The sequence below is a fragment of the Mirounga angustirostris genome, unplaced genomic scaffold (genome assembly GCF_029215605.1).
Source record: "Mirounga angustirostris isolate CCGP_5_RB_7025 unplaced genomic scaffold, mMirAng1.0.hap1 SCAF_12, whole genome shotgun sequence".
NCBI classification, from domain to species: Eukaryota; Metazoa; Chordata; class Mammalia; order Carnivora; family Phocidae; genus Mirounga; species Mirounga angustirostris.
This window is the reverse complement of record NW_026991720.1, coordinates 89,546,539-89,561,403: the sequence shown is the minus strand read 5'-3', so window position 1 is coordinate 89,561,403 and position 14,865 is coordinate 89,546,539. Positions and strand designations below refer to the sequence as shown.

Here is a 14,865-nt window from a genome sequence, read left to right as displayed (position 1 = left end):
ACATGTTTATAATCATTCAGTTGTCCCCAGATATGAAAACTGGGGGAATGGCTTTCATGTACCCGTATCTTGATGACTATCCATAGAGTGTATATCCAGAGGTCCCTAGCCAAAAAACCTCCAAAACAAACAAACAAAAACCCCACCGAAACAATCTCTCACCTACTTCACTTATGTCTGAGTTTCCTTTAATAGGAAACTATATTTTTCCCCTCTAATTAGAGGGAAGTGCTACAGCAGAAATGAGATTATTACAGAAAACCATAGAAATTTAGAGCTAGCTAGTATCCTGATATCATCCAAATTAATATGCTAATCTAATATCCTAGAAATGGTTGAATCTACCTCTCTCCTTTTGTTGATAAGGGAACTGAGGTCCAGAAAAGTGAAGTGACTTGCTCAAGGTCATTTAGTAGGGTCCAGGCATGAATGTTGATTTTCTGCATAACAAGATTTGTCTGGCTCTCTGCCCCAGGAGCCTTTTTCTCCCCACAGGTGAGGTTATTTTCCAGACTCCTTTTCTCCCACATCCCATCCTGACTCACAAGATTAGCACCACATCTCTACTTGTCCGGGCGTGAGCTTAGATATTAGACTGTTATATATATATAACAGTCTTGTGACTCATTCCCGAGACCCATTCAGTCCTACTTCAGGTAGTTCGGTCTGTCCAGATACCTTTCCAGTCCTGCAAAGAGTTCAGCTTTGATTGCGACCTGATGCCCAGTGCCTGCCTGCCTGCTTGCCTACTTCTCCAATTCCAGGACCTTCTACCAGGTCCTTGATTCCCCAGGATCACAAAGTGTAAAGCACAGAGACTTGAAGTCAAAGGACCTGAATGCTGGCTCCATTGCTTGGTAAGTAACTGACTTACTGACTTTGGGCATATTATTTAAACTTAACAAGTCCCAGTTTCTTTGGCTGTCAAATGGGGACTATATACTCTTCTCATAGGGTTATTGGAAGGAGTCAAGGAAGTATGATAAGCATAAGTAATTAGTACCTACACACATAGTAGGTACTCAGTAAATGTAGGGAGACCCTAAGTCTGCCGCACACCTGCCATCCATTTGAATTACCTTGCTGGAACCTAGCAGTGCCGATTTTTTGCCCCTAGTCGCTCACTTGGGGCCCAGGCTGGACACCTTCTAACGACCTCTGAGTCGACCTCCTGCCCTTCTTCAGTGGCCCCGTTTGGCTACAGCCAACACTCCCACTTCTGGCCTTATCATGAGATAACACTATGAAGGGGAGTGAGGGTGAAGGACACGTTTCTGAAAAGATAAGGGTGGGGAGCGGTGGGTCCCTGAAGGGCCAGAGGACCCATAACAGACAGTCAGGCATGATAAACATGATGCCAAGTGCGTCTCTTCACTTCAGGTTGGCCCTGAACATTTGGCAAATGCACCACCACTCCGACTATAAGGGAAAAGTGGCCTTCAGAAGGCAACCGGGAGAAAACCTCTGTGATTCTGCTGACCTCCCCTTCCTGTTCCGCCTGTGCCACACTCTCAAGTACAAGTGCAAAGCACATCACTTCAAAAGCAGTGGTAACAAACATGATGACAGGGACATCCTCTGGCACTAGCACCTGTTGGCTATCTAACAGTAAGTCTGGTCATAGCTGCTGGAAGTTAATGTTACCAATCTAGTAAACATCTGGGTTTCCTTTTTAATGCTGTGTGATAAAATTACAGTGTAGTGCACTTGGTCCATTCGGTGCATTTTATGAGAGATCTCACTGGCATTTCAGAACGAGCCCAAATTAAGAATTTACTTTGTTTTATAGGAGACCCCCACCCCCACTCCACCATCACCCCATCTAGGTGGTGACAGAAGTGGACGAAGGAACTCAGCCCTCCACTCTTCTAATTCACCAAACTACCAAACATATACAAAATCTCCCTTAAGATGATGTATTTTATTCATAAGAATCAATGACAATTATTATCTAAGATTGATTTAACTCATTGGTGGAGAACTTAGGCCAGATGTCCCTTATTCCTTAAGCAGATTGTTCTCAGTGTGATAAATGTTACTAACCATGATTCTATTTGTACTATATTGTAATTATACATATGAATTTAAGTCAGGAGTCTGGTGGTTAACTGTACATGTCCTGCCACATTTTAAGGAAATGAAGAAAAAAACAGAGCATATAGGAGCTGCTTTTCAACAAATGGCTTGAACCTTATCTATACACATAGTTTATCTGATAGTTTGCACAAATGGGTGCTTCTTTAAGATCATACACAGAGACCACTATTCAAGGAGCACAAATGAAATGAAGCTTGTAATAGAAGGTTTCCTTTAAATAGAAAATACTGACTTAATATATTCGTATTGCCTAAGAGGAACTCCACACTCACCCCCTTGGGATGGATTTCACAATGCCAGCATTGTAATTTTTTTCCAGGCTGGCTCCATATGAAATGGCAGTAGCAATAATTGTCTGAAATAAAACAAAAGAGGTTAAAAAAATTAAAAACTCCATGTTTTAACAACTCACTCCCTCCCCCCCTTTTTTTTATCTCCTCCTTAGGAAGGTCACCCTATTGGTTTCTTTCTCTTTTTTTAATCCAAGTACAATTAACACATAGTGTTGTATTAGTTTCAGGTGTATGGTAAAATGATTCGACTTTTCTATACATTATTCAGTGCTTATCAAGATAAGAGCACTCTTATTCCCCTTTATCTCTTTCCCCCATCCCCCTACCCACCTCCCCTCTGGCAACCACCAGTTTGTTCTCTGTAGTTAAGAATCTGGGGGGGTTTGTTTGTCTCTTTTTTTCTTTGTTCATTTGTTTGGTTTCTTAAATTCCATATATGAGTGAAATCATTTGGTATCTCTCTTTCTCTGACTGACTTATTTCGCTAAGCATGATACTCTGTAGCTCTATCCACGTTGTTGTAAATGTCAAGATTTCATTCTTTTTTATGGCTGAGTAATATTCCACATATATTGCAACTTCTTTCTTGTCAAACTCATTAATGCTAAATTTTCTAATTACACGTTTTACTTACCACAATTACTTCTATAGGAATAGGGACTGGAATTTTGTGCTTAAATCGATCATTCACTTCCTTAACTGCCATACAGATGATGATGGTGAGTAATCCAGCAATGAAATCAGCAAGATTGGTGTTGCCAATATTCTGAAAAATCTCAATCAGAGTCTGTAAAAAGAAAATAATTGTAAGTCATGACAGCATCATCAAACAGCACTTAAAAATTTCATGTAAAATCATAAAAAACTGTTGGCTAATACAGAGACCATTAAAAACATCCAGTCTTGGCAATATACATACCAAGTTATTAATGATGGCTAATTGGAGTGGTAAAACCATGGGTGATTTCTACTTTTTTTGTTTATCTCCATTTTTTACAATAAAAATGAGATGTTTTAAAAGAAAAAATATCATTACATACTGAATTATACTTGCAGAAAAGCTTTAAAAGTTTATATCTTAAAGTGGTTTTACAGGGACTATTAAGTGACCCAACTTCACAATGTTGATGTGGTATTATTGAGATTAAAAACTGATAAACCAAAAAGTCTCAGTTAGCCAGTATTTTAGGTAAAACTCATCCCCAACCTGAATGATACGGGTGGTAATAAAAATACCTAAATACTTCACATGTAGATACATAGGGACTGATCCATTCTTCATGCCAAAGAAAAACTACTGAACTGATAACATAGTTCAAATATAAATTTTTGGAAATTAATTTGGTACTTAGTTCAAACTTGAACTGAGATGGCTTAAATAAAAGCCACTCTTGGGGCGCCTGGGTGGCTCAGTCGTTAAGCGTCTGCCTTCGGCTCAGGTCATGATTCCAGGGTCCTGGGATCGAGCCCCGCATCGGGCTCCCTGCTCGGCGGGAAGCCTGCTTCTCCCTCTCCCACTCCCCCTGCTTGTGTTCCCTCTCTAGCTGTCTCTCTCTCTCTCTGTCAAATAAATAAATAAAAAATCTTAAAAAAAAAAAAATTAAAAAAAAAAAAAAGCCACTCTTTCTAAGTGGGCAGACAAGCCAACTAAAGAATAAACTCATCTTGTTTTGTAAATAGGAGGTTTCTGGGAATCAAGGGAGATTAATTAGCAAGGGAGAATCCCAGGGAAGAACACTAATACCTTTGTTCCAGCAGCTTCGGTCCTGTAGAAGGCATGATTTAAGAAGGTAATAATCAAAAAAAAAAAAAAAAAAAAAAAAAGAAGGTAATAATCTCTCAGTGAAGGTTACCTTTTTTTTTAATGAGTCCTTTTATAGATTTATCTTTATATGAAAATAAAGGGATGGAGCATCTTATTGTTTAAAACATGTATCTTAATTTTATAGACAAGCTATATTTAAAGTAATTACAATGACAATCCAGTAACAGTTGTGTATAAAGAACCTGAATTGGTCTAGCAGTCATTTTGCCAGCAACTCCAACTTTCTGGAAACATTCAAGAGTAAGGGAATGACAGGAGAAGTTTTCATGCTAGCAGAAGACATCCACCAAATGCTGAACTAAAGTTCAAGCGTTTGACTTACAGGAAGCCTCTTGGACTCTAGAGTATTTTTGCTCTTGCTTTAAACCCAATACCAACAAATTTACTTTGCCTTCCAGGAGTCAGTCAAAATTACTAGAAGCAGTTACACTGATAACAAGAGATGAAGCAAATGATAGCAGGTTGAAAAAGAGAAAATGGGGACGCCTGGGTGGCTCAGTCAGTTACACATCTGGTTCTTGATTTCAGCCCCGGTCATGATTTCAGGGTCATGGGATTGAGCCCCGCATGGGGCTCCCCACTCTGGGAGTCTGCTTGGGATTCTCTCTCTCCCTCTGCCCCTCCCCTGCTCACACACTCACGTGCTCTCTCTCTCTCCCTCCCTTTCTCTCTCTCTCTAAAATAAACAATCTTCTAAAAAAGAGAGAGAGAGAGAGAAAATGGAGGAGGACCACAAGTGGGCACAATAACTCAAGAATTCAGGGCATCTGCCATAGGCGCAAACAGTCCTACATGCCTCAGAGTCATGATGGTATTGCTGTCCGGTCCTTCCCATCATCAATTTTCTGATGACGAGCCTCATTAATTCACAGGCTGGATACAATATTTCACTTAATTGTCTATACAGTAAAAGGTTACTTTCAACTCAAGAGGAAAAAATCCAAACTTGAAAATAAACAATCAGATAACTCTCCCAATCATAAAAACATTTTCACCTTACAAAAATGATCACTCCAGGATTCCCATTTAATCTATGAGAGTCACTTAAATCTTTGAATAAAATGCACCTCTGGTATATTAAAAATGTAATATGGGTTGCAAAAAACAAAATCAGTTTATATTACACAATTGCATTAAACAAGCATATAAATATATTAGTTGCTTATATACTGAGGTATCTCCTGTGTAAAGTTCTACAATAAAAAGTTTAGTCTATGTAGAAATAAAACTGAAGTAGTCAGATTGTACTCAAAGATAATAGAAACAAGGCTCTAAGAAAGCACTGAAAACTAATTCTAATTTAGTTTACTATTAAAATACTTACTAAAATATGTTTAAAATGTGGATACACATATGAATCCATATTTTAACCTAAATCATAATAATGACCATTTCAGTGATGGGAAATATTTTACTCTATTTCCTACCATGCTTGGAGAAGTTTAGGACCGTTTCATTAAGATAATTTCTTCCTTCTTTGCCTAGCATTACCTGGGGGTACGAAGCCATAAGAAACAAATATATACCTGCTGTTACATTTGAGGAAACTTATCAGCTAACTTCTGGTGCCAAATTTATTTTAATCCATCTTTATAAATAGAGAAAACCCTTTATAATCACCCCTTGCAGTCAGGCATTTCCTCTTACCAGAAACAATTTTTGCCCATACGTAGATCAACCCTAAAAGTGTTACTTTCCTTATTAGAATAGTTTAATTTTTACAAACTGAAACAGATTCAAAAGAGTGTCTGATCAAGCCTAACAGTGGCTTGCACAACTCTCATCATCCGGGCAGAACTTTTCAGTGTGGTCTTCCTCCTCGTTAGAGGAAGAAATGAGGAGGTGGCATAATTTCGGTAAGCAAGCAGTAAGTCTTGCTTTGCCTATTGAGACAAGCCATTCAAAGTGAATGACAGGAAAACATAATCACCCTTCAATGCGCTATGTGATTTACTTACGTAATTGAGCAGCTACATGGTGGCATGAGGAGTATTATTCTGAATTCGGAATTCTGAATTCTGCCAACACCCTGTCATTCCCCCTTCTGCAACCTATCCTCAGTGGCTCTGGCATTTGTTAGTTAAAGTTTTAGTTTTTCTTACTGTCCTGATATTTCCTCCTCCAATTCTTTGTATTGTTTTCTTTTTTGGGAGGAGTTGGGGGAGGGAAACAATCCAAAGTACAACCTTACAACAAAAGAGATGTTAAACTGCTACATGCCAGGGAAAGTATCTTACAACAATCTTCCAATTTTTCCTGGAGGAATCCACTACTACTCTGCATTTGTTGAAGGATTCTTTCACGAATGATTGCATCTGGTTATGTCATAAACAAAATTCTCTGTTCAAGTACTGAGGGATTCATTCAACCCTTATGCAATCCTTTCCAAACCTGCTGATCCTTAATTTTCTGAAGAACGAGCTTAGAGTCCTGATGACACAGGGAAGACTGAGATATCTTCATCTAACCTGAGTGCTCTGGAGGAATTTCTCATAAAATTCTATGACACATTTTAACCTAAGATTTCAAGAATAATGTTCAACAGTCACAGAACAATTGTGTTTGGTTTCAAAACTTTTTTTGACCTTGCTCTAGTATTTCTTGGTTACTTTTGTCCCCATTTGAAAGTGGGATCATTTGCAGCAAGTTTTGTCTTCAACATAGTCCTAGGAAAGACACAAAGAAATGGAAAGACATTCTATGCTCATGGATTAGAAGAACAAATATTGTTAAAATGTCTGTACTACCCAAAGCAGTCCACACATTTAATGCAATCCCTATCAAAATATCAATAGCATTTTGTTCCAGAACAGAACTGGAACAAACAATCCTAAAATTTGTATGGAACCACAAAAGACCCTGAATAGCCAAAGCAATCTTGAAAAAAGAAAATAAAACTGGAGGTACCACAGTTCCAGATTTCAACTGGTACAGTCACTCTGCAAAACAGTGTGGAGTTTCCTCAAAAAGTTAAAAATAGAGTCACCCTACAACCCAGCAATGGCACTACTAGGTATTTATCCAAAGGATACAAACATAGTGATTCGAAGGGGCACATGCACCCCAATGTTCATTACAGCAATTCCACAATAGCCAAAATATGGAAAGAGCCCAAATGTCCATCGACAGATGAATGGATAAAGAAGATGTGGTATATATATACAATGGAATATTATGCATCCATCAAAAAGAATGAAATCTTGGGGTGCCTGGGTGGCTCAGTGTTAAGCGTCTGCCTTTGGCTCAGGTCATGATCCCAGGGTCCTGGGATTGAGCCCCACATCAGGCTCCCTGCTCTGCGGGAAGCCTGCTTCTCCCTCTCCCACTCCCCCTGCTTGAGTTCCCTCTCTAGCTGTCTCTCTCTCTCCGTCAAATAAATAAATAAAATCTTTTAAAAAAAGAATGAAATCTTGCCATCTGCAACAACGTAGATGGAGCTAGAGGGTATTATGCTAAGTGAAATAAGTCAGTCAGAAAAAGACAAAAACCATATGATTTCACAAATATGTGCAATTTAAGAAACAAAAAAAAGAGCAAAAGAAAAAAGAAAGCGGCAAACCAAGAAACAGACTCTTAACTATAGAGAACAAACTGATGGTTACCAGAAGGGAGGCAAATGGTGGGGGTTGGGGGAAATAGGTGAGGAGACAAAGGAATGCGCTTGTGATGAGCACTGGGTGATACACAGAAGTACCGAATCACGGTACTGTCCGCCTGAAACTAATATAACACCATATCTTAACTATACTGGAGTTAAAATAAAAGCTTAAAAAAAACCCAACATAGTTCTAGGAGAGCAGAAGAACTATTATCATCTGTAGAGGTCCCCCAATGGCCAGGGAACCAGGTTAACCATTGGCCTAAGTCTCCTGTGATCTGTGTGGATGCAAGTCAAGCAATGTTCACGAAGAGGTGAATACATTCAGTAAGGGGTCTCTTGGTGGATTCAGGGGTCAGTGGATTTGTATGGGGAGTAAATAGTTCCTAGCCCATTGGAGGCAGTCAATAAATACCTGTTGAATAGATGAATTGTATGAATGACAATGAAGGAATAAATGAATGAACGATTGACAGGAAAAGTAGGAAAGCAAGAAAAAGCCAAACGTGCCAAGGACAGCAAAGGTGAGAGGCCCTGTCCAAGAAAGGCAGTCAGAAGGTTTCAAAATGAACCAAGCACTCGGTAGGAAAAAAAGCAACAATGACGAAAATAATTCTGAATCAAAAAACAGCCTGCATTAATTGGGAAGTGAACAGTAAGCTCCATGAGGTCTATTCACCTTAGTAATGAAAATAACAATAACAATAATTAACTAAGCTCTTACTATGAGCCAGATAGTGTACTAGGTGCTTTATACGGATTTTCCTTTTTAATCCTCACAATTCTAAGAGACAGCTACTGTTATTATTCCCATTTGACAATGAAGGACACTGAGGTGTAGAGACGTTAAATAGGACATGCCCCAAATCACGTAGGTAGTGGGTAGTGGGACCCAGATTCCAAGTCAGCTCTATTGAAATTCAAAGCCCCTGACTGATCACTGTTAGACTGCCTCCTCTACCTGTTCCCACTGCTCAGCATGGTAGGTGGCCACAGGCACTGGGCAGTATTTGCTGAATGGATAGGGCAACGTGGGATTACGGCACTGTCGTTAAACCGAGCAAATTCCTGACCACCTCGCTAACTTTTACATATGGATGCATGGCCTTATGTTGTCTTAAAAGCTAATCCGTGGGTCACTAAAGGACTTAAACTCCATTCCTAAGGCTAGCACATTATTTTTGCATAGTTTCATTCTCCCCAAGCTAAGATGACATCACGTTACTATCATTATCATTCTCAAGCATCAATAGCATGCTTTATATAGAACATATATTTAGATCCAAGAACTTTTTCAAATCTAATTAGTGTGATCTACATCCTTCTTTTGCATCTCTTTTGCATGTTGAATCATCTCCGAATCTAATGTTCCTTTTCATCTATAATTGCTGAGACATTTACATTATGCATTTTACGGACTCTCGCAGTTAGAAAGGGCTTTAGAGCTACATCTCCAGTCATTTTATGTTACAAATAAAAAAAGAAAGAAGCCTTGAGATATGAGATAATAATTCCAACCTAACTACTTTTTCTGCGTACTTATGTGCCAGCCTCTGGGCCAAATGCTTTTCTTACACCCTTATTTAACCTAACTATGAATACAAATACTATTACCAACTCTATTTGGCAGAGAAGGAAACTGAGGCATGGTGATTTGCTCATATAACTAGTAAGCAGTAGAGTGAGGACATGACTCCAGGTCATTCAGCTCCAAACCTAAGCTTTTAGTCACTATACCCCATGGTGTGTCTATGGTCACTCAACTTATCAGAGGCCAAGTTGAGACAAGAACTCAGGTCCGTGGCCTCCCAGACGAGACTTCACTTCACTATACCCCTTTGTTATCATTAATATTTGTAAGTGCAGTGACACTTCTGAAATCATTTTGACCAGCTGAGAACGATGATTTGTAAAATGTGCCGTCTTCGGCGTTACTCCTGATTCTATTGCTTGCTTTCAAAGAAGAATGTTTTCCATGGCATCCCAAAGTAGGGGATGGAGAAGGAACTTACGCTCTCCAGACGCAGGTTAAAGAGGAAAAGAGGAGAGTTCTCTCAGTGAGCCATGCCTGGGATAAGAAGCCACACTTACATAGATAATGGAGAGAACGCCATTATAGTTTTTGGTGGAAACATTGAGAACTATCTTCAGCTGTGAGACCAGCACTTGGAAGGCCGCAGCTGTTGTGAATCCGCCAACCAAAGGATCTGCCAAGTACCTCACGATGAATCCAATCTGCAAACCTCCAAATATCAACTAGTATAAGAAAGGAAAAGTTAACGTTTGCCTGAGAGAAGGACCAACTCTCTTGAACTATTAACGAGTTAAACTTAATACCAGTTAAAACTCTGGTTAGCCTGCTAATAACACAAAAATACTTGTAGGAATGCCCCTCCACCACTCTGAAATTTGAAAACTGTGGTAATCTGAACCTTGAAGTATTTCTAGATATGTAATAAGAAAAACAAAAATCATGTGGCTTATTTCTGTGCCTTTCAGATCCCATGGCTCTGCTCACCAGGACACTGTTTCCTCCTTTGTTGGCTCTGCACACTTCCCTCCCTCATCCTCATTTGAATCACACATGTTATTCTGATTTTTTTTTCTGTCTCTGACTTTGATGATACTTGAGCCTTCATAAGTGGGGTCTTGCTGACTATTTCAGCATCTGACCTAAAACAATATAATTTAGAAAATAACTTTGGGGATCCAATAAATTGCTCGGTTTCGCGTTTAAATGAATCTTGAAGTCCACATGCTTTACACGCAGTTATTTCAAATAAAAATCATGCCGATCCATATTGTACTTGTAATCCCATTACCTGTATGATTCCAACCAAAAGAGTAAGGGTGCTCGCAATCAATACTCTTGCCGTATCTCTGGCCACATAGTCTATCACGGTGGCATTGAAGGCAGTGCCATTACCGCTGGATACGTGAAAGTGTTCATCCGGGGCCATGCTCAGCACAACAGATCCCACCATTAAACTGACCACTGGGAACGGCCCTGGGGGAAAAAAAGCCTCTACCGATTAATAATTATTCATCACAAATGTTTAGGTCCAACATGTCTACGTAGGATTAGAAAGATGTGTGAAATTATTAGCTGTGATTGGGAAAATCTTGTTTGTTCACAAAGGAAGCTATAAAGCAGATGTTTCAAGGCATTTGTGACCCAGAAATGAGCAAGAGAGACATGTAGGTAGCAATTATAATACAGCACTCTGGATGCTTTGTGAATTCACAGGAAGGTTGTCTAGCCTGTCTTTGCGAGGTCTTCATGCGTATTGGGGCAGGGGTGTGGGGAGTTGCTAGGAAGGGTTTCCTGACAGAGGTGGCAAACAAGCTGAATCCTTACCTGTTCTATCTTATTTCCATATAAGTTCATTTCCTAGAGCATCCAATGCCCTGATCTCTGTGGAGCTGAGTACCTTGATCAATATCACAAGGTCCAGATTAGGATAAAGAAACAGCAAAGAGAGTATGTAGTTTCTCTTTTTCTCTTTTCAAGACAAATTATTTTTTCATATCATATGCCAGTCTATAAGATTCTGTGTTTTAAAAGTATTCCTTTTCTCCCAATCACTCCTGATATTTTTGTCCATGATGGTGAGCCTATCTTTTGTTCATGGAAGGCCTTAACAGTTGGGAGGGCTCAGTACCCAAATCCAGTAACCTGGAGTGTTTAAATGTATAGAATACAAAAGAGAAAAAAATCAGCTCCTATGTTCTTCACGTTGTCAAGCATTTGATACTGATTGATTCTCCCAGGTGAGAAAATGCTTTCAGTCAATAGCTTCTTCCTGATCTCCTTCCATAGCCAAGGCAATATGCTAGATACTGGGGATAATATGGCTAAGGATGAGGATATGGGCTGGAGATGATTGTGTTTGTCTGAAGAGGATTGTCCAGGTAGACATGTCTAGCCAACAGATGGATGTAGGCGCAAAATTATCTCAAGTATAAATGTCAGAGTCACAAAATAGCATTAAAACATTCATTTACTAGAACATTCCAGCAAAAGAGAATTCAAATTTTAGGAACAGCAGAAAATAAGCCTATTTTGAGTCATACCAAGAAAGAAAGCCAAGCTTAGTTTCTAAATAGTTTTGGCACAATTTTGCCAGTCTTCCAATATTAGTGACTTAAAATGAGTACAGTTTTTAATGAAATGATGAATATGTATTTGATGAACATAATTTAGTAAATTTAAGTAATTTTAAGATAAGTTAGTCTAGTAAAACAGTAGGTTTGAGGACCTCTTGAAGATTTTTTTCCCTTGTCATTTTGTATTTTGGAAGACAACGCTTTCTAAATATGGAGTCAAATTTATTACATTTCTTAAAATGAAAACATGCTAGAATTTGAAGGTAGGCTGTAATTCTGACAATCTTTCATTTTTATCCTTTTTTATTAAAAGAAGAGAGAGAGAGACGTATAAACCTAATACCAAAGAGATGGTATTTTGAAAGCTAAGAACCATGCATCATTGAATTGGATAATCTCGCAAAACACTGAAGGCCTATTTTCCCAGAAAACATTAAGAAAGATACGGAAACATCTTATATATATATATATATATATATATAACTAAAACACATTAAACGTGAATAAATACAATTGCAATATATGCTTATAATTACCAACTGAGATGTGCCTTGATGTTCCAAAGATAAAATATGTCAGGATAGGGAAAAAAGCAGAGTAGAGACCATATCCAACAGGGACTGCAGCTAGCAGAGCGTACGCCATGCCTGAAAGTACATCCAAAATGATTAAATTCACAAACAAAAGTTAGGGTATTCTTTCTACTGTGCAAAGAAAGGCCTTTTCATAGATATCCCCAGTTTGCAGCTTGCCCTGCATGGTCTTCCTTATTTTGCGTATAGTCCGGGGTTATGCTAGGATGCAGAACATGATCGGGATCAGCTGAGATAATGATTCATCCTCACGCACACCTGCTTAAATAGATTGATTGAATTGATCAGTAATCCAATTATCCACTGATTAGACGAGTGGAAAAACGAAGTCAAGTCAATTGGTGAAAAGCTTCATCAATTCAGTCCAAAGGCTCAGAGCAGTGTGTACACAGACGTTCCGTGTGAATGCCACGTTTCTCTGTGTCTGGAGGGACACAGTCATTGTTGCACTGTGATTCCTCCTTCCTTGTTGGGGAACAGAAGTTAGATCCAAACAAAGGAAACTATGACAACTGTCCACGGCAGCAGGTGAGACAGCTCTACTAGGCTTTCCTCGAGGAGCGTAGCTTGTCCACTGGGGCTGTCCATCCCAAGCAGCCTCTGGGGCCACACGGCGCAGTGTGGAGAAATCTCAACTTTTCCATGTACATGGGAGTTGGAAGACCGTAACGATGCCTTCTTTTCCCTGGTTAAATACTTCTTAGGTAGTCAGCACATCTTACTACATACTGCCTCCTCACACTTCACCCACAGTGAGAGAAAAATCAAGCCCTTTGATCACTGGGTTCTTAACAAAGGATTACATTTTATAGCAGTTTTAAAAAGGGCAGAAAACAACCTAAATATGCTGGCTCACAAGTGCCCCCAATTATTTATTGAATGAATGTCTCAAAACAGAAAAGTGGTTAACTGAATTATATTTTACATACTGTAATTCTGTAAAATGAAATGGACGTGATGTATAGGAATACATTTGCTAACATGGAGATATGTAAAGAACAGAGGAAAAAGTAAGGAAAAGCAGGATTCAAAATCATGGTAAGGTCGTGATGGGTATTAAAGAGGGCACATTCTGCATGGAGCACTGGGTGTTATACACAAACAATGAATCATGGAACACTGCATCAAAAACCAATGATGTAATGTATGGTGATTAACATAACATAATAATAAAAAAAAATCATGGTAAGGGGGTGCCTGGGTGGCTCAGTCATTAAGCATCTGCCTTCAACTCAGGTCATGATCACAGGGTCCTGGGATGGAGCCCCATGCGGGGCTCCCTGCTCAGTGGGGAGTCTACTCCCCCTTCCTTTGCCCCTCCCCCCTCCACTCATGCTCTCTCTCTTCCAAATAAATAAATCTTTTAAAAGAATCATGGTAGTATGCACACTCTTACTTTTATAAAAGTAAACATAGATGTTGCATGTACAAAAAAATCTGGAAAGGTTTTCAATATTATACAAAGTCATTTCCATATACAAAAAGACTATATAATTAATAAACACCCATGTATTCACTGTCCAGCTTAAGAAATAAATTGCCAGTAAAGTTGCAACTCTGTGTACTTTTCCTCAATCACATCATCCTTCCACCCTCCACTCCCAGAAGGCAACCACTATCCTGAATTTAGTGTTTATCATTCTGACGTTTTATTCTTTTACATAGATATGCATTTATGTGGGCATGCCTGGGTGGCTCAGTCAGTTAAGCATTGACTTTCAGCTCAGGTCATGATCCCAGGGTCCTGGGATCGAGTCCTGCATTGGGCTCCTTGCTCAGCAGGGAACCTACTTCTCTCTCTGCCTGTTACTACCCCTGCTTGTGTTCTCTCTCTCTGACAAACAAATAAATAAAATCTAAAAAAAAAAGATATGCATTTATGTGCCTAGTAGGATATTTACTAAAATATTAATGGGTTGTCTAGGTGGTAGGATCAAAGGAGACTTCTAGTTTGTGGAGGAGGTATTTTTCATGTTCCTTATATGTATTTTCTGGTTTCCTACAATAAGCATTCAGGCATTCATTTGACAACTGTTGATTATGTACCTACCATGTGCCTGCACTGTTCTAGGTTTGGGAGGATATGGAAGTGGACAAAAGAAAGTGTCTGCCCTTACAGAATTTGCATTCTAGAATGATCTGTATTACTGATGCAATCGTTTTAATCTATAACTTACAACAAGAAATGGCAATAATCACTCGTCCCAAGAACTTGGAGTGGAAAGGTAACTCCCCAAAGGGAAGACAAGCAAAGAAGGAGCAGAAAATAAAAACAACCTATTTTCTATGTTCTTTTCCAAGTCCTTCTCAAACTTCACCTCCCTAAACTGTGCAGTTTTTACCGGCCTGAGA

The 14,865-nt window shown here is 39.1% G+C and overlaps 1 protein-coding gene across 6 annotated transcripts in view; it reads right to left on the bottom strand.

Annotated features, from left to right (window-relative positions):
- Positions 1-14,865, bottom strand: part of SLC26A4 (solute carrier family 26 member 4) — a 72,033-nt gene that overhangs the window by 26,006 nt on the left and 31,162 nt on the right. For 5 of the 6 annotated variants that reach the window (XM_045864895.3, XM_064575417.1, XM_064575413.1 and 2 more), the window contains exons 4-8: positions 12,457-12,567; positions 10,636-10,820; positions 9,905-10,069; positions 3,025-3,177; positions 2,370-2,452 (exon numbers count right to left, since the gene is read on the bottom strand). In XM_045864895.3, coding sequence (XP_045720851.1) covers positions 2,370-2,452; positions 3,025-3,177; positions 9,905-10,069; positions 10,636-10,820; positions 12,457-12,567 — 697 coding nt within the window. The remainder of the gene's footprint in view (positions 1-2,369; positions 2,453-3,024; positions 3,178-9,904; positions 10,070-10,635; positions 10,821-12,456; positions 12,568-14,865) is intronic. The other variant, XM_064575418.1, reaches the window with a different exon arrangement.